Raw genomic sequence first — 18,870 nt, forward strand, 5'->3', positions numbered from 1 at the left:
AGGGACCACGGAGCCACAGAAAAATCAGTCAGGGCATGCACACAAGTGCGAAACAAAAAAAACATCCTTCATCAGCATGGGCTCCCAATGCTGGGGGGAGCCCCAAGACTCAGGAGCCAGATCCAGGGAAGCCAGGGGCTGCATTCTCACCTCTGGTCTAAAAGTTATAACATAAAATCTCCTTGCTGGGGTTCTACTTTATTAAATATTTAAATGTAGTGTGTTCTCCTTTAGGTGTTCAGAGAGTTTGTTCAGCCCTTCTTGAAGCCCATGTTTATCAATCCTGGCCTCCCCAGTCTGTGGTCTCTCCCCTAAGGTTCACGGGGGTTGCACACCTGGGAGCCTGTAGTCTCTGGACACTGCTCTACCTTAAGAGAACTTATTGCCTTATGAGCATGTCTTTGCAACTGATGACCCAAACCCATGTGCTTATTATTCAATTAATTGCTTAGATGAGCTCATTCATTTTAATTTAATTCCTCATGGGTAGCCTCTGCCCAGACCCAAAAGGGCACAGGAACCCCATTCCAAAGCCCCTGTATGCTGTAATTTTTGAAATATACTGGAAGAAAAGAACTATATTGTGCTGCCTTGGACTCTGAGGACTCTGTGTTCAAAGGCCACATCCAAGAACATTCCAACATACATTCACACATTACTGAGAAATGAAGATATGAACAGAAGTCTATATTGCAGCCTGGAGTAGCCGCTGATTTCTTCCTCTCAGAAGACAGACATCCTCATGGAGTGAATTCGACATGGAGAAATTTCAGTCATATATGCTTCATATCAGCACAGGTCTACCTAGCCAAGCATACCAGGGAGTTTGTCCTGCTCTGACCCACTTCTCAGTGCTTACCAGGCAGTACCTTCTTCTTTGAGTGCTGTTCCTGTAGGTGCTCCATGCCAGGTGTCTGGAGAGCAGTGCCCTCTTGGAGGTAGGCTTTGGAGTCATGCCTGAGTGATGGAAGAGAGGACAGCCCATCCAATCATGGCTGTAGGGATGGGATGTCTGTAATGGCATAGTGTTTCCCAAAGGTATGTTCAGAGGACCATGTTGCTGCCCTACATATGACCTGCAATAGGACGCCCTTCAGAAATGCTGTGGACATCACTACGGCTTTGAATGTCACTGGATGTGGTGGCTGCTTTTTATGTATCCTGTAGTAAGTATATATACCATATGGTATCCATTTGGAAAGTTGTTGAGATGAGATAGCTTTGCCTTTTGGGCAGTCAACAATAGAAAAAATCTGGAGGATTCACAGAAAGGTTTGGTGCTATCAAGGTAAAAGGCAAGGACTTGCCTAATGTCAAGTGTGTGGTGAGATACCTGTAAAGCGTCCTTGTGTGCCTTGGAAAAGAGGGTAGTTAGATGCATTGGCTCATTGGTATGGAAGATAGAGGTCACTTTTGGTAGAAATTTGAGGTGTGGGAGTAATGTTACATTTTTTTGTGAAAATAGTGAAGGAGGGGTCCACCATAAAGGCCACTATCTCTCCCACCCATGTAGCTGATGCAATCACTATCAGGAATGCCACCTTCATGAACATATGGAGGAGAGAGCATGTGGCTAGGGTTCAAATGGAGGCCTTGTGAGGCTTTGGAGGATCTGGTTTAGGTCTCAGGGAGGTTTAGGTTCCCGAATCATTGGATATATATTTTGGATACCTGTTAAAAATCATTTGGTGATGGAGTGGAAAAAAACTGAGGAGTCATCAATTGGACCACGGAATGTTGTAATGGCCAACAAATGGGCCTTGAGGGAACTGAAAGATAGGCCTGACTCTTTGGGTGTGTCTAGACTACATGCCTCCTTCGACGGAGGCATGTAGATTAACCAGATCGGAAGAGGGAAATGAAGCCGCGATTAAAATAATCGCGGCTTCATTTAAATTTAAATGGCTGCCCCGATCTGCCGATCAGCTGTTTGTCGGCAGATCGGGGCAGTCTGGACGCGACGCGCCGACAAAGAAGCCTTTCTTCATCGGCACAGGTAAGCCTCGTGAAACCAGGTTTACCTGTGCCGATGAAGAAAGGCTTCTTTGTCGGCGCATCGCGTCCAGACTGCCCCGATCTGCCGACAAACAGCTGATCGGCAGATCGGGGCAGCCATTTAAATTTAAATGAAGCCGCGATTATTTTAATCGCGGCTTCATTTCCCTCTTCCGATCTGGCTAATCTACATGCCTCCGTCGAAGGAGGCATGTAGTCTAGACACACCCTTTGAGATTGAGCAGGTAATCAAGTATGCTAGTAAGGGGTGCATGGTCAGAGGCATTTGATGCATCTGTTGTCACCATATGGAGAACCATTTACATTTGTAGAGATAAATCTTGGTTGTGGGACAGTAGCTGTTTAATAGTATCTCTTTTACTTTGTCTGAAAAAGTTTCTTCAGCATAATGGAACCATAAAGCAAATCAGGCTTTGAGGTGGAGAGCTGCTGGATTGGGATCTAATGTCTGATCATGGTGTTGAGATAGCAGATCCAGACACTGTGGGAGTGAGTGGGTAGTGCAGAATACCAGACACTTGAGGTAAGGGAACCTTGTCTGCCTAGGCCTGATTGGTACGATCAGGATAATGTGTGTCTCATCTTGTCAAATTTTCTGAATCACTTGGTTTATGAGTGGTAGGGCTGGGCAAACATACAGGTCCAACCTTTTTATCTCTTTGTCATTGTTGGTTTATCTGAGTTGTGGGGCCCTGGGGCGTTCTTGGGTTGTGTCTACTACCAGTGAATTAGGCTGAGGGTGGGTAAAAAGAAATTCCATACCCTTAGGGGGTACAAAATACTTCCTATCAGCCTTTTTGTTGGTCGGGGGTACTGATGCTGGAGCATGCCAGATCTCATCGGCAATGTCGAGAAGTGCTTCATTCAAGGGAATGGTGAGTCGAGATCTATGCTGCGACTGGAGGTTCTTGAAAAGCTTATGCTGCTTGTCACTAATCTCCTCCAGTGGTATATCCTGCGTGACAGCAACCCTCTTAAACAGTTCCTGGAACTGACAGAGATCATCTGGTGGTGAGACCTCACCGGGGATGACACCTTCATCGGGCGGGGAGAAATCTACAGGTGAAACCTCAGGTGGTTGGTCAGCAGGAGGTGTGTGACTACTCTCAGGGGCTATGCAAGGTGGCGGTGTAGTACAATGTGGTGGAGTGAGTGGAGCAGATGTTGGTAAATGCCTGGATGAATCGTATCCGTATTGCAATCGAGAACGTGAACGTGAACGGTAGTAGTAGGATCATCTATCATATGGGTCATACAAGTAATGGTCATGAGAGTGGTATAATCTGTCCAGAGGTGACCGTCTGTCTAGAGAGTACAGTGATCTGTGTTGTCTATCATGTAAACGTGGAGAGGAAGGAGGGACCGATTGACGATACAAGATTCGAGAGGGCACCGGGGAGAGAGAGCGGTGTCTGCTATGCTGGTTACCTTGCACAGGGCATGCTGCCAGGAAAGGAGATGGAATATCCCAAGGTGAATGTGGAGGTCTACATGGACTGCCATGGTAGATCGGTGAACACGGTGCCGGCAGAGATGGTGCCGGTGCCGGGGAAAAAACTGGCGAACAGGACCAACCGCAGTAGGGAGAAGCCAACAGTGCCGGGCTATGGGCGCTGAGGTTGGAAAGATTCTGGTTGTCTCTCGGTGCTGAGCTTATATGCACTGCATCGGTGCCGACAGCCTGCTGCGCTGTATGCTCCGGCGCCGCTTTGATAGCCCGCACCGTTACGATGGTCGGTGCTGGTGTGGTTGGAGCCGAAGGTAGTCTCAGTGCCGGGCCCTTTGGTGCCGGTAGTTGGATTGCCGGCGGGGCCGAAGCCAATCTCGGTGCTGAGGGTGGCACGGAGTCTGCTGTAGGGTTAGATTTTGGTGCCGATACAGATTTTGGGTGCGATGAGGGTATGCCAGACGTGCCAGGTTTATCCCCCTGACTAATTCGGCTGTGCGATGTGACCGGAAGAGACCCGGTTCGAGATGGTCTCGGTTTCTTTTTGGCTGCCAAGTTGGGCGATGAAGCCCTCCATTTTAGATGTTGCTCAATGGGCGCGGAACTTTGAGGCTGTAGTGCCTTATCAAATAAAAACATGCACAGCCATCTCTCCCTCTCCTTGCAAGCCCGGGAGGTAAGCTTCGAGCAGTGCTGGCACTTTTGGGATATATGAGATTCTCCCAAGCACTTTAAACAGCAGGTATGGCCATCGGAGGTAGGCATTGCCTCGCGGCACTTCTCACATTTTTTGAAGCCTGGTGAGGACGGCATAGTAAGCGTCTCAGCTGTAGCTTAGCTGAAGCTCACAGATATAATTCGTTCTCGGTTGCTGCGCTTCTTCTTCTTCTTTTTTTTAAACTATATACAAGAAAAATTCTCTCTCTTTTTTAACTATATACGAGAAAAAGGGTGAGAGGGGTGAGAGAACCACAGAAGACAAGATATAGGCTTGTCAACGGGAAATGGGTAGAATTAAAAGGATGGGTTTTTTTAAACAAGGTATTTGTATGAACTGGGAACAAGGAAGAAGATAAAGAGAGAACTACATACAGACAGTTTCACAATGGCGAGCTCATATTCGAGAGCGTAGTTCCATGCATCTGCAGCCTGAGGTGGTCGAAAGAAACTGGCGGGGGCCGGACCGCGCCACAGAAAAGACCGTGAACGCTGCAACACCAGGGCGCATGCGCGGTCCAGCCAGAGACTGCTTCTAGAAAGATCTCCGTCTGCAGCGCCGGGGCAAGCCCAGTACCAACAGTGGAGCACTCGCGGCGATATCCTCTAAGAAGAACTAGATGATATAATTACCCACTAAATGATGTTTCCTTCCACCTTCGGATACACAATAAATCCAACTCCCCCGACTTTTCCTTCTGCTGCACCCTGAAAGATTTGTGATCCATCTTTCCATTTTGCCATGATTTCCTTACTCCTTCTGGTTTCTGTTATGGCAAGAATATCAATGTGAATACAATGCAATTCTTCCAGCAATATATTGATGTGCTCATCACTTGAGAGGGATCACACATTAAGTGTGATAACATATAAATTAATACAAATTGATGTTCTCGATACTATGAGATTCTTAGGATCCTCTGCCTTCATATCCACTATTCCACCCCTATCGCCATCACTGTGGAAATGAGGAGGAACCGCACAGGACTGAGGGTCATGCTGTATTATTGTGTTCATAGTTGCTGAGGCCAAAACGTTGCCTGGTGGCCAATCTTCTGGTGATGAACCTCTCCACACTTTGCTGGGCTGGTCCTTGGATAGTGGACACACAGTCTGCCGCCAGAACCAAACTCAAAACATTTCCAGCATGGTAGAACCTCCACTGGCATAGTCTTCAAGAGTTCAGGGTCACCTCCATGCCATGATGAGACAATGGAGTAGGATTTTGTGGAGAATGATGTTAAAATAAACGTCAAATGGGAAGAAAGGATAAAGGTGAGAGTTAGGCAGTGTGTGTGGGTACAACCTTTCTGCTCAGATCCATTTAAATATGCAGTCAATTCTCAGTCATGGGAAAGGGACAGAACCAAAGTTATTGATTCCGATTACTACCACATTTTAGCAAAGTTTGACAAATGTAAAACTGTTGCCACTGTGGAGAAGCCAAAGGAGTCTAAATACTGTCGTAACCAGCAAATGCTTGATCTTCTTGCCAAGGGGAGAGACAGGGCAGCCAAGAGCAATAATGGCCTGGAGTATAAGCTCGTCTGTAAATTGTTGAGAAGAAAGATGATAGAAGATTATGAGCAGTATCACCTTGCAAAACAGCAAAAAGCAGCTGAAGAGCAAACAAGTTTGCAAAAAACTCAGTGTAAAAACCAGCTATGCCAAACTCTTCCAAGAACGTTCGTTGATAAAAACAGAAGAACGACAAACAGAAATGAAATGGAACAAATTTGTTGGCGCTTTTATAACGAGCTATTTTCATCTGTAAGAACAGTGGAGCCATTGTACCTGGATTCCACCACTCTTGAACCTGATGTGCTCTGCGAAGATGTGCCAGCGGCACTTCCCATTTATGAAGTTGGGAAGAGCGGCTGGTTTAGACCAAGTACACATAGAAGAACTTCCTGCAGGAGGTGATATACTTTTAAAAACACTTAGGGTACGACTACATTACATGGCTCCGTCGATGGAGCCATGTAGATTAGTTCACTCGGCAAAGGGAAATGAAGTGGTGATTTAAATAATTGCAGCTTCATTTAAATCAAAATGGCCGCTGTGCTGTGCCGATCAGCTGATTGTCTAGACGGGGATCTGCTGACCCCAGAACCCTTCATCAGAAGATCTTGTAAGCCTCATTTCACGAGGCATAAAGGATCTGCCAATGATTATTTAAATCGCCATTTCATTTCCCTTTGCCATCCTGCCTAATCTACATGTCTCCGTCGACAGAGCCATGTAGTTTAGACACACCCCTAGTGAGGGATTCTCAAGATACATCAAAGAGGGGAGAATTCCAAAAGATTGGAAGAGATTTAAAGCTATTCTTCTGCTGAAAAAAGCATCCGAGAAGACATTCACAACTATTGACTCATCTATCTGGTTTCTCATATTTACAAGGTCTTTATGAGAATGATCTATGCCCGTATTGAAGGTGTCCTTGAGGAAAACACGAGAAAGGAACAGGCAAGCTTTCATAGGGGATTCTCCACAGTGGACCAATTTTGTGGTCACACAGATGACTGAAAGGTGTAGAGAGTACAAGATCCCACTATGTTTGTTATTCATTGACTTTAAAAAAAGCCTTTGACTTGGTGGAATAAAATGCAGTTTTAAGTGTTCTCCTTTTGCATGGTGTTTCCCCTGTGTATGTTAGAATCATACAAGATTCCATGATGGATGCAACTACGGAAATCATGCTTTTTGATGATCCCTTGATCATCGAAGTTGAGTGAGGTGTAAATCAGGGGGACATTTGTTCACCAAAGTTGTTTGCCAGCATCCTTGAAGACATCCTGTGGAAGATCAAAGTGAAAGATGGATTTCTGATTGATGGTGAGGTTCTTCAGATGCTCCTTTTCACAGATGACATTGTTCTAATTGCTTCAAAACCTGCAACATTGCAAATCCTCCTCAATTACATTGGTAAGAACACAAAGGATATTGGCCTGAACGTCCACACTGGAAAAATGAAATGGATGAAATATGCATAATTGTTCAGAGTACGTCATGCAGTTGGATGGACAGACTGTCAAGCTGGTAGATCAATATGTATATCTTGAACAAGCATTGCAGATGGACGATGAGTTGGGCCCAGAGTTGAGCAGGAGGAGAAAGTTGGGTTAGATTGTCTTTGCGAGTCTGCATAGTGTTTTTCTCGATCCCAAACTTTCCACTACTGCCAAAGCCCATCTCTTTAACACCAATATCCTTCCGATAATGCTCTATGGCTGTGAAACATGGAACTTAATGCTTAAAGGAGAATTAAAGCTGTAAATCACCCTAAGAGCAATGGAAAGACACATGGTGGATGTAAGCAGATTACAGCATGTTACTATCGATGATCTGTGTACTAGAAGTGGTGTCAATGATATCATCCAAGTTATGTACAATCAGAAAAGGAGATGAGCTGGCCATGTAGAAAGAGAGAGAGACAACAGCTGACAGCACATATATTTCATTGGTATCCACGAGACGTAAAAAGTACAAGAGGAAGACCTCCAGCACATTGGGCGGATCCTTTAAGGAAGATTCATGGAAGGACATGACGAGAACTACACAAAACAGGACGTTGTGGAAAAGTTGTGATCTGCATCAGTGACGAGACTATTCATATAGATGAAATCATGGATCTTCCAAGTATTCCAACCAAGTATAATTGTTATACTTGAAGATATATACATTAGCTGTGATCCTATATTTCAAACGTTAGCTCATGGAGTGGAGTAACATTCCAGGAGAAGCTAGCCAGCATGTCTGGGAAAGGCTGTTCAGGTTGATTGAGCCATCAAAGAACATTCAACAAACAATGTAGCAAGGGAAGCACCCAACTACACTGAATGGACCTTCCTGAAAACCTTCAATCTTTAATGTGGGCCATAACATCTGCCTAACAAGGACTGAGTGGACATGAATGGACAGATGACTTGCTCATGTGACAAACTCCATTTTGTAGCTATATTTTTCCACAGAAAGCATCTGGAATCCATCCTCATGGAGTCAGTATGCTGGAGGTTCCTCCATTTGTCCTCAATCTAACTCCTCACCTCTGGAGGATTTTTGCTCTGAACTGAAGCTTGAAAGGACTGATAACCCATCCTAAAAGGGGATGTATTCCAGAGACTTGATTTAAGATAGTTGATTATTCCATCTCTGCTACAAGCATGCATCAAGAACTTGGCAATTGGTGTCTTTCTTTCTTTCTTTCTTTCTTTCTTTCTTTCTTTCTTTCTTTCTTTCTTTCTTTCTTTCTTTCTTTCTTTCTTTCTTTCTTTCTTTCTTTCTTTCTTTCTTTCAGCGTTTAGATTTTAGATTCTACAGAACTGGCTACAGCATGCTTTTGGGGTAAGGTCTGAGTTATAAATTGACATGGGAATGTGGCTGATTTGGGATCAGAAGAACATCTTTTGATTTAGTGAAAGTGGTTTTCATACATCTTACCTGTATAGGGAGTGGTACTGGAGTGTATGACGGGGTGTACCACCCCCACACTGGGGCTGAAGGAGTTAAGCCTGACTACCTTGCTGAAAATGCCCTGCTCCCACAGCACTGCTGGACATGCTCCAAATAAAGGCCCCTGGACCAGTACATGTATTTTGTCTCAAAAGAATGCTATTCTTCTCGCTTACCATGTATTCCCACTTTTCCTCTTATTTTTTGAGACCAGTCATGCAATACTTTGTGACATTCACACTCAGGAAATTGGCATTAATCTTGGAACATTACCATTTTTACAAAATTTACAATACTGTTCTGGAACTTAATTTTTATTTTTGGGCAACTATCACACTACAAGTATAATCTAATAAAAGTGTGCAGCAAATAACACATTCCTATAATTAACAATAATCCAAAATAATAAGTAATATCAAATTTTTGGACAATAAAATTAAGGAAATGCTTATTATGTATTTTAATATTGAGTGTGATTCAAAATATTTTAATATTAACAAGTTACTGACACTTTCAGTGATCAAAAAAGTGTTTTATTTGTCTTTCAGTGTGAATGCTATGGAGAGGAACAGAGAGTGCACTAAGCAGTCCATAGGAAATGGAATTTGGTTTGGACTGTTTTGGTTTTGGTCTTTACTGAGACATATATTTTTAACTCGTGATTCTACAGATAACTTTCTGTTTTCAAAGATGAATGTACTAAAGTTTTCTGAATTTTATTATGATTGTAGCATATACATATCTCACTCCATACACATAAGCTACGTCTACACTGGAATGATTTTGCGCAAATACTTTTAATGGAAGAGTTTTTCCGTTAAAAGTATTTGCGCAGGAGAGTGTCTACATTGGCATGGATGCTTTTGTGCAAAAGATGTGCTTTTGCATAAAAGCATCTGTGCCAGTGTAGATGCTCTCTTGCGCAAGAAATCTCCGATGGCCATTTTAGTCATCGGGCTTTCTTGTACAAGAAATTAATGTTGCCTGTCTACACTGGCCTCTTGCGCAAGAATACTTGCGCAAGAGGGCTTATCCCTAAGTGGGAGCGTCAGAATATTTGCGCAAGAAGCACTGATTTTGTACATTAGAACATCAGTGTTCTTGCGCAAATACTCGCGGCCAGTGTAGACAGGTGGCAAGATTTTGCTTTTGTGCAAAATCTTGCCAATGTAGACACAGCCATACACTTTACAAACTGAGGCTTTGTCTACACCAGTGTTTCTGAAAGAGTTCCGTGAAATCACTTTCAGAAACACATTAACTGGCCACCCCAGTTTGTTTATTTACTGGTGCTACGGCCACGGAGCCTTGCGGCTCCCGTTGTCTTCGTTTCATCCTTTGCAGCCAAGGGGAGCTGCAGGAAGTGGTGGCCCTGCCCATGCTGCTTCCCGCAGTTCCCCTTGGCTGCAAAGGACAAACGGAGCTAATGGGAGCTGCAAGGCTCTGTGGCCGTGGAACCAGTAAATAAACAAACTGTAAATTAACAAACTGTGGCCAGTTAATGTGTTTCTGAAAGTGATTTCACGAAACACTTTCAGAAACACTGGTCTAGACTACACAGTTCTTCTGGAAAAAGACTTTTTCCACTTCTTTTTTTTTTGGAAGAGGCTTTTCCAACATTTGGCCCACCTACACTGGGCCAAATGTCGGGAAAAAACCCTTTTTTGGAACATCGCTTCTTCCTTGTAAATCTTCCTTGTTTACAGGGATGCCGAAAAAACATGTCTGCTCTTCTGAAACTTTTTTTGGAGGAGTAGACGCGTTCCTTGGATGTGGCAGTCTAGATGTACTCTGAGTTGTTTCCCTAAGTAAAAGCTAGCATTATGAAAAGCTATTTTTGTTTCACTTGGAGATGCAATTTACTGACACGATGTTTGCCACCCAACTGCTTCAAGTAATTTAAAAATCATGCAAAACAAAATAGCACAAACACAAAACATTCCATTTGCAGAATGTATCTTTTACTAAAGCTACAACTGCTTAGACCAAGGCTAAATATAGCAGACAATTAATTCTCTTCCCTCAAGCTCCTGTTTACAAAAACTCAATTTATTATTATACATGGGAGTTCTCTTCTCCGAACACATAAACAAAATAAGTTGTGTATATACAGACACACAAAATTTCTCTCTGACTCCTTTGCCTGTAACGCTTCCCTAGCTTCTGGTTTTTGAGAGAGGCTGGCATAGTTAATCTCTTCACAGAAATGGTACTACTATGGTAGTTGCACTAATTGTATTCCTGGTAATAATAAAGACCAAAGAACTGATTTTAATTTATACTAATACAGCTTTACACCATTCTGGGCTAGAGGTGTTAAATTTAGTTTAATCAACTAATAGACTAGTTCATGGATTTTCCATCAACTACTTGATTAGTCGATAAGCAGGGAACCACACTGAGGTTAGCTCCCGGCCCAGGAGCTAACCCCGCTGCGGCTCTGCCTTTCAAATTAATTAAGAGCCAGTTGGTTCTTAATCCATTTAATAGGCTGGTACGCAGCGAGGGGGACACCGTGCAAGTCAGGAATCAGCTGCCTGGGTTGCACTGGGTCCCAGCAGAGGCACGTCTGGGACTAGGCACAGGGAAGGAATCAACTGATTCCTAGCTCATGCCTGGTCCCCACTACTGCCATGCCTCCCCTATCCCCTGCGGAGACGGTGCTGGGGGGAGCTAGCTTTTAAGCCAATGCCCCCCAACACTGGCTACTGCTCCTCCCCTCCGCCCTCCTCCCCGCTGCCTCTGACAGACTAGTCAAGGGACTGGTCGACTAGTCACATAGGGTATGTCTACACTACCACCCTAGTTCGAAGTAGGGTGGTAATGTAGGCAACCAGAGTTGCAAATGAAGCACGGGATTTGAATTTCCCGGGCTTCATTTGCATAAATCCGGGCGCCGCCATTTTTAAATGTCCGCTAGTGCGGACTCTGGGCCGCGCGGCTACACGCGGCATGGACTAGGTAGTTCGGACTAGGCTTCCTAGTCCGAACTACCGTTACTCCTTGCGGCCCGGAGTCCGCACTAGCGGACATTTAAAAATGGCGGCACCCGGCTTTATGCAAATGAAGCCCAGGAAATTCAAATCCCGGGCTTCATTTGCAACTCCAGTTGCCTACATTACCACCCTACTTCGAACTAGGGTGGTAGTGTAGACATACCCTTACATCCCTATTCTGGGCAGTATTTATGAGTTTTAGGGTAGTTGAGCATGCAGCTCTAAAATACCAGGTGTAGAACAAGAATTTAAATATGCTTATTGATATCATTTTAAATATGATGCCAAAATGTGTTTAAAAAGGCAATGAAGTAATAAAAAGGAAGAATGATGATGATGTCATCTGGGAGATGAATTACAGAATAACTATTCAATTGCAGATTGGTTTTTTTTAAAACAAACTTGGCTGCTCTTGACACCTCTTAATGATAGACATTATATATGCTAACACATATTTAAATATCTAGGTACGTGAAACTGTTTAAATGTTTCATAGCTATTTCTTCATTTTTAAAAATTACAGTTTGAATATGACACTGGATTTTTGGTTGTCATGAACCATTATTGGTAGTAAATCCAGTACATGTAGTAGTTCATAAATGAGGAGATTGACATAATAGGCATCACTGAAACCTGGTGGAATGAGGAAAATCTGTGGGACACAATCATACCGGGATATAAAATAGATAGAAAGGATAGAGCAGGCCGGGTGGGTGGCGGAGTGGCACTGTATGTGAAAGATAATGTAGAATCAAACTAAATAAAAATATTAAGTGAATCAACATGTTCAATAGAATTGCTATGGATAGTAATTCCATGCTCCAATAATAAGAAATTAGCAGTAGGGATATATTACCGACCACCTGACCAGGACAGCGATACTGACATTAAAATGCTAAGGGAGATTAGGGAGGCTACTAAAATAAAGAACTCTATAATAATGGGGGATTTTAATTACCCCCATATTGACTGGATACATGTCACCTCAGGAAGAGAAGCGGAGATAAAATTTCTCAATGGCTTAAATGACTGCTTCTTGGAGCAGCTGGTGCAGGAACCCACAAGGGGAGAGGCAATTCTCGATTTAGTCCTGAGTGGAGTGCAGGATCAAGTCCAGGATATAACCGTTACAGGACCACTTGGGAATAGTGACCATAATATAATAACATTCAACATTCCTGTGGTGGGAAGAACACCTCAGCAGTCCAGCACCCTGACATTTAATTTGAAAAAGGGGAATTACACAAAAATTAGGAGGTTAGTTAAACAGAAATTAAAAGGCACAGTGACTAGAGCCAAATCCCTGAAAGCTGCATGGAAACTTTTTAAAGACACCATAATAGAGGCCCAACTTAACATAGCAAGAGACCTAAAAAAGAGTCACCGTGGCTTAACCACCATGTAAAAGAAGCAGTGAGGACAAAAAGGTATCTTTTAAGAAGTGGAAGTCCAATCCTAGTGAGATAAATAGAAAGGAACATAAACACTGTCAAATCAAGTATAAAAATGTAATCAAAAAGCAAAAAAAGATTTTGAGGAACAGCTAGCCAAAAACTCAAAAAGAAATAGCAAAATGTTTTTTAAGTACATTAGAAGCAGGAAGCCTGCTAAAAAACCTGTGGGTCTCTTAGATGATCGAGCTATAAAAGGAGCAATCAAGGACGATAAAGCCATTGCGGAGAAACTAAACGATTTCTTTGCTTCAGTCTTCACGGCTGAGGACGTTGGAGAGATTCCTGAATCTGCACCGTCCTTTGTGGGTGATGAATCTGAGAAATTGTCCCACATTGAAGTGTCATTAGAGGAGGTTTTGGAACAAATAGGAAAACTTAATGTTAACAAATCTCCAGGACCGGATGGCATTCATCCAAGGGTTCTAAAAGAACTCAAATGGGAAATTGCTGAGCTATTATCTGTGGTTTGTAACCTATCCTTTAAATCGGCTTCCGTACCTAATGACTGGAAGATAGCTAACGTGACACCAATATTTAAAAAGGGCTGTAGAGGCAATCCTGGCAATTACAGACTGGTAAGTCTAACTTCAGTACCGGGCAAATTAGTTGAAACAATAGTAAAGAATAAAATTGTGAAGAATGTAGAAGACCATAATTTGTTGGACAAAAGTCAACATGGTTTCTGTAAAGGGAAATCCTGTCTTACTAATCTATTAGAGTTCTTTGAAGGGGTTAACAAACATGTGGACAAGGGGGATCCAGTAGATATAGTATACTTGGATTTTCAGAAAGCCTTTGACAAGGTCCCTCACCAAAGGCTCTTGTGTAAATTACATGATCATGGGATAAGAGGGAAGGTCCTTTCTTGGATTGAGAACTGGTTAAAAGACAGGAAACAAAGGGTAGGAATAAATGGTAAATTTTCAGATTGGAGAGGGGTAACTAGTGGTGTACCCCAAGGGTCAGTCCTGGTACCAATCCTTTTCAACTTATTCATAAATGATCTGGAGAAAGGGGTAAGCAGTGAGGTAGTAAAGTTTGCAGATGATACAAAACTGTTTAGGATAGTCAAGACAGAAGCAGACTGTGAGGGACTCCAAGAAGATCTCACCAAACTGAGTGATTGGGCAACAAAATGGCAAATGAAATTTAATGTGGATAAGTGTAAAGTAATGCACATCAGGAAAAATAACCCCAACTATACGTACAGTATGATGGGGACTAATTTGGCTACGACAAATCAGGAAAGAGATCTTGGAGTTATCGTGGACAGTTCTCTGAAAACTTCCACGCAGTGTGCAGCGGCGGTCAAAAAGGCAAATAGGATGCTAGGAATTATTAGGAATGGGATAGAAAATAAGACCCAGAATATCTTACTGCCCCTGTATAAAACTATGGTACACCCACATCTTGAATACTGTGTACAGATGTGGTCTCCTCACCTCAAAAAAGATATTTTGGCCTTGGAAAGGGTTCAGAAAAGGGCAACTAAAATGATTAGGGGTTTGGAACGGGTCCCATATGAGGAGAGGTTAAAGCGACTGGGACTTTTCAGTTTAGAAAAGAGGAGACTGAGGGGGGATATTAGAGGTCTATAAAATCATGAGTGGTGTGGAGAGGGCCGATAAAGAAAAGTTATTTATTAGTTCCCTAAATAGAAGAACTAGAGGACACCAAATGAAATTAATGGGTAGCAGGTTTAAAACTAATAAAAGAAAGTTCTTCTTCACACAGTGTGTAGTCAACCTGTGGAACTCCTTGCCAGAGGAGGCTGTGAAGGCTAGGACTATAATAGAGTTTAAAGAGAAGCTAGATAATTTCATGGAGGTTAGGTCCATAAAAGGCTATTAGCCAGGGGATAAAATGGTGTCCTTGGCCTCTGTCTGTCAGACTCTGGAGAGGGATGGCAGGAGACAAATCGCTTGATCATTGTCTTCAGTCCACCCTCTCTGGGGCACCTGGTGCTGGCCACTGTTGGTAGACAGGATACTGGGCTAGATGGACCTTTGGTCTGACCCAGTACGGCCGTTCTTATATTCTTATGTTCTTATGTACCTCAGACCATTTCTCCAATTTGTCCAGATCATTTTGAATTATGACCCTATCCTCCAGAGCAGTCGCAACCCCTCCCAGCTTGGTATCATCTGCAAACTTAATAAGCATACTTTCTATGCCAATATCTAAATCGTTGATGAAGATATTAAACAGAGCCGGTCTCAAAACAGACCCCTACGGAACCCCACTTATTATACCTTTCCAGCAGGATTGTGAACCATTAATAACTACTCTCTGGGTACAGTTATCCAGCCAGTTATGCACCCACCTTATAGTAGCCCCATCTAAGTTGTATTTGCCCGGTTTATTGATAAGAATATAATGCAAAACCGTATCAAATGCCTTACTAAAGTCTAGGTATACCACATCCACCGCTTCTCCCTTATCCACGAGACTCATTATCCTATCAAAGAAAGCTATCAGATTGGTTTGACATGATTTGTTCTTTACAAATCCATGCTGGATGTTCCCTATCACCTTGCCACCTTCCAAGTGTTTACAGATGATTTACTTAATTACTTGCTCCATTATCTTCCCTGTCACAGAAGTTAAACTAACTGGTCCATAGTTTCCTGGGTTGTTCTTATTTCCCTTTTTATAAATGGGCATTATATTTGCCCTTTTCCAGTCTTCTGGAATCTCTCCTGTCTCCCATGATTTTCCAAAGATGATAGCTAGAGGCTCAGATACCTCCTCTATGAGGGTATGTCTACACTACCACCCTAGTTTGAACTAGGGTGGTAATGTAGGTAACCGGAGTTGCAAATGAAGCCCGGGATTTGAATTTTCCAGGCTTCATTTGCATATTGCTGGGCACCGCCATTTTTAAATGTCCGCTAGTGCGGACTCCGTGCCGCACGGCTACACGGACTAGGTAGTTCGGACTAGGCTTCCTTGTTCCACAAGGAGTAACAGTAGTTTGGAATAGGAAGCCTAGTCCGAACTACCTAGTCTGTGTAGCCGCGCGGCACGGACTCCGCACTAGCGGACATTTAAAAATGGCGGCGCCCGGCAATAAGCAAATGAAGACCGGGAAATTCAAATCCTGGGATTCATTTGCAACTCCGGTTGCCTACATTACCACCCTAGTTTGAACTAGGGTGGTAGTGTAGACATACCCTCAGTTCCTTGAGTATGCTAGTATTCTAGTATACTTGATGGTAGCAGTTTTCGTTTTTCTCAGAGCTAGTGCATCTGGGACTCTGGGAAGTTTTTGTAAACAGAGCCTATAGAGGCAAGATATTTAAGGTCTCTTACAGGCCCCCATCTTCTGCACTCAGAGTGCCAGAGTGGGGAACAGTCCTGATAGCATTCTTCAGAGCTTAGCAACATTAATTTTAAATCCCTCATTGGCAGGGAGACTTAAATTTTGAACAAAGACCTGGGATATTTATTCAAAAAAGCTTCTTATCTTATAAAACATGCAGAATACGGGGTTCTTCTTAAGCTGATATCACCAAATATTTGTAATTGCCTAGTAATTTTGCACAGATTACACATTTTCATTATATTAAGAAGAAAAAACTGTAATTTTTATAAAACAGAAATGTAATTTTATGGAATATGCCTTTTATGGTAATATAGTGCAGTTATTGTAATTTAACATTCAGTAAAAACAAATTTAATATATTTTGCTTAGCAAATAAAGACAACAAACTGTTATTCTGTAATCTATTGCAGGTCAATATAATAAGTTTTGGAAATACTGTTATAAATGTTATGCATCAAAGGCATCATATACATTTTAAAAACCAGAATTGTTAGCAAGTGATGCATAGTCACAGATAAGTAATTCATTACAGTATTTTTGTATAATTTGCAAAAATTGTAGTTTGTGAAACTAAAACTAATTCTTTGTTTTCATAGGCTGACATTTGTAATTGATTTAAATCAACATAAACATTGGCATTCCAACTGATCACACTTATCCATGAGGCTCTATTCCCTTGAAATGAAAAACTGTAATTAAATCTACAAACTTAATATTCCACACACTCACAGAAAGCAGATAAAACTTAAATATTAATTTCAAATTTAGGAAGAATGACAATTTGATACGGCACAGTTAAAACTTATGCTCCCAAAAAAGAAGTAAAGGTAAATATAATTTTATATTTTGTATATGTTGGCAACTGCAAACAACATTAAAAAATATAACCTGTAGAGCAGTTAATAGAGTAGCTCAGTGAAAATGGGGCATTATTTGAGGAGTGGAATCTAAATTGCTTATATTGTACCCATGTATGTAGTCAAACGTAAAAACAGATTACCTGATTCTTGTATTCTTATAAAGTTGAGGATTTTCCTGCTATTTTTGGACAATCTTTTGTAAATAAGCTTCATATGGAAAACATTATGTAGGATACATGATACAGGATATGGGGCATGACTATACACAATTTGCAAGGTATACTACTCTAATCATATTATGAAACAGCATTCAGCAAGATATCTAACTGGTCACTGCAAAGTAGACTTTAACTAACAGGCTTGCGGACACATATCTTTTCTTCTCTGAAGAACAGGTTATTTTTAAGCCTGTTTTATAAAAACAAAATCCAACACAGGGTAAAAATTATATATCATTGCTTCTGGCTTTGAGCCTTACAATAGAAGATCTACTTTGCTAATGGCTGCTCAAAATTAGCTACAACAATCCATATTTAAACTCATTTAGCATCTATCCATGGATCAAATCCCAAGGCCACTGAAATCACAGGGAGTCATGCCAATGACTTTAATGGAATCAGGATTTGGTCCCAAGTGCTTATTTAAGTGTCCAATCCTTCATATATTCACACATATAACTTTGCTTAAGAAAACAGTTCTATTTATATCAATTGAAAGACAGCAATAAAGTTACCCACATGTTGGTTTGAAAGATTGAGCATTAAAATCAGCATTTAGGCACCTATATTTGAAAACTGCAACAACAATCTTAAATAACCACTCCTCATAACACAGCATCCTCTTATCTATTATTACTTAATTATATCCTAGTATACATTTTATTTTACAAGCTTTGCAATATATTCATTTTTGTAAAACTATCTGAAAGACAGTCTTATTACCTGTATGGATGGCTCCATCTTCTAATGCATTAGTACTTCTTCCGCCATGAAAGAGAGGGTTCATGTATCATGTTGTTGAGAGCACCACCAAGTCTCTAATCATTTTCCCCCACTTAAAGTAGTAAGAACTGTGAAAGGATATCATATTTCACAATGGAAAAAATGTATGCTTAATGATAAATCTATTTACTATGTGCCAACAGTTTCATGAAAACTTAGAAACTTGTCAATCTGAAATCTAGTCAGCTTTTGAAAAACAGAACAGAAACGTTTCCCAGCCCCAACCATACATTTTTAAAATTCTTCCCCTCTCTCTTCTGATGCTATGTGAAAGAGCCACACTAGTATGAGAAACTGACTAAAACAAAAATTAAATATACACCTTAAAAGCTGGACCCCTGCCAACAACACAAAATGCTATCAAAACCACATAGGGTCATTGATTCTGATAGAGCTACTTGGATAAATAACCACTCATTAATTAATAAAGGGTTCCAAGTCTAGAAAATAGATAAGTATTGTTTTTGCTGATTTCCTTGTTATAGTAACCAATGGTGCTGTTACCTGTAACAACAGAAATGTGATTTTTACACTAACAGTATGTTTTTTCTTTAAAGGGACACACTAAATTTGGCTCAATTAGGCATTTTTGTTATAAC

The 18,870-nt window shown here is 41.7% G+C and overlaps 1 protein-coding gene across 1 annotated transcript in view; it reads right to left on the minus strand.

The window, feature by feature from the left end:
• The window catches only part of SGCG (sarcoglycan gamma), a 151,887-nt gene extending 133,568 nt beyond the window's left edge, over positions 1 to 18,319 (minus strand). The window contains exon 1 of the mRNA XM_075919276.1: positions 18,212 to 18,319. Within this exon, the coding sequence (XP_075775391.1) occupies positions 18,212 to 18,229 (18 nt within the window). The 5' untranslated portion in view covers positions 18,230 to 18,319. The remainder of the gene's footprint in view (positions 1 to 18,211) is intronic.
• Positions 18,320 to 18,870: the final 551 nt, after the last annotated feature.

Source organism: Pelodiscus sinensis, chromosome 1, assembly GCF_049634645.1.
Source record: "Pelodiscus sinensis isolate JC-2024 chromosome 1, ASM4963464v1, whole genome shotgun sequence".
Lineage (NCBI taxonomy): Eukaryota > Metazoa > Chordata > Testudines > Trionychidae > Pelodiscus > Pelodiscus sinensis.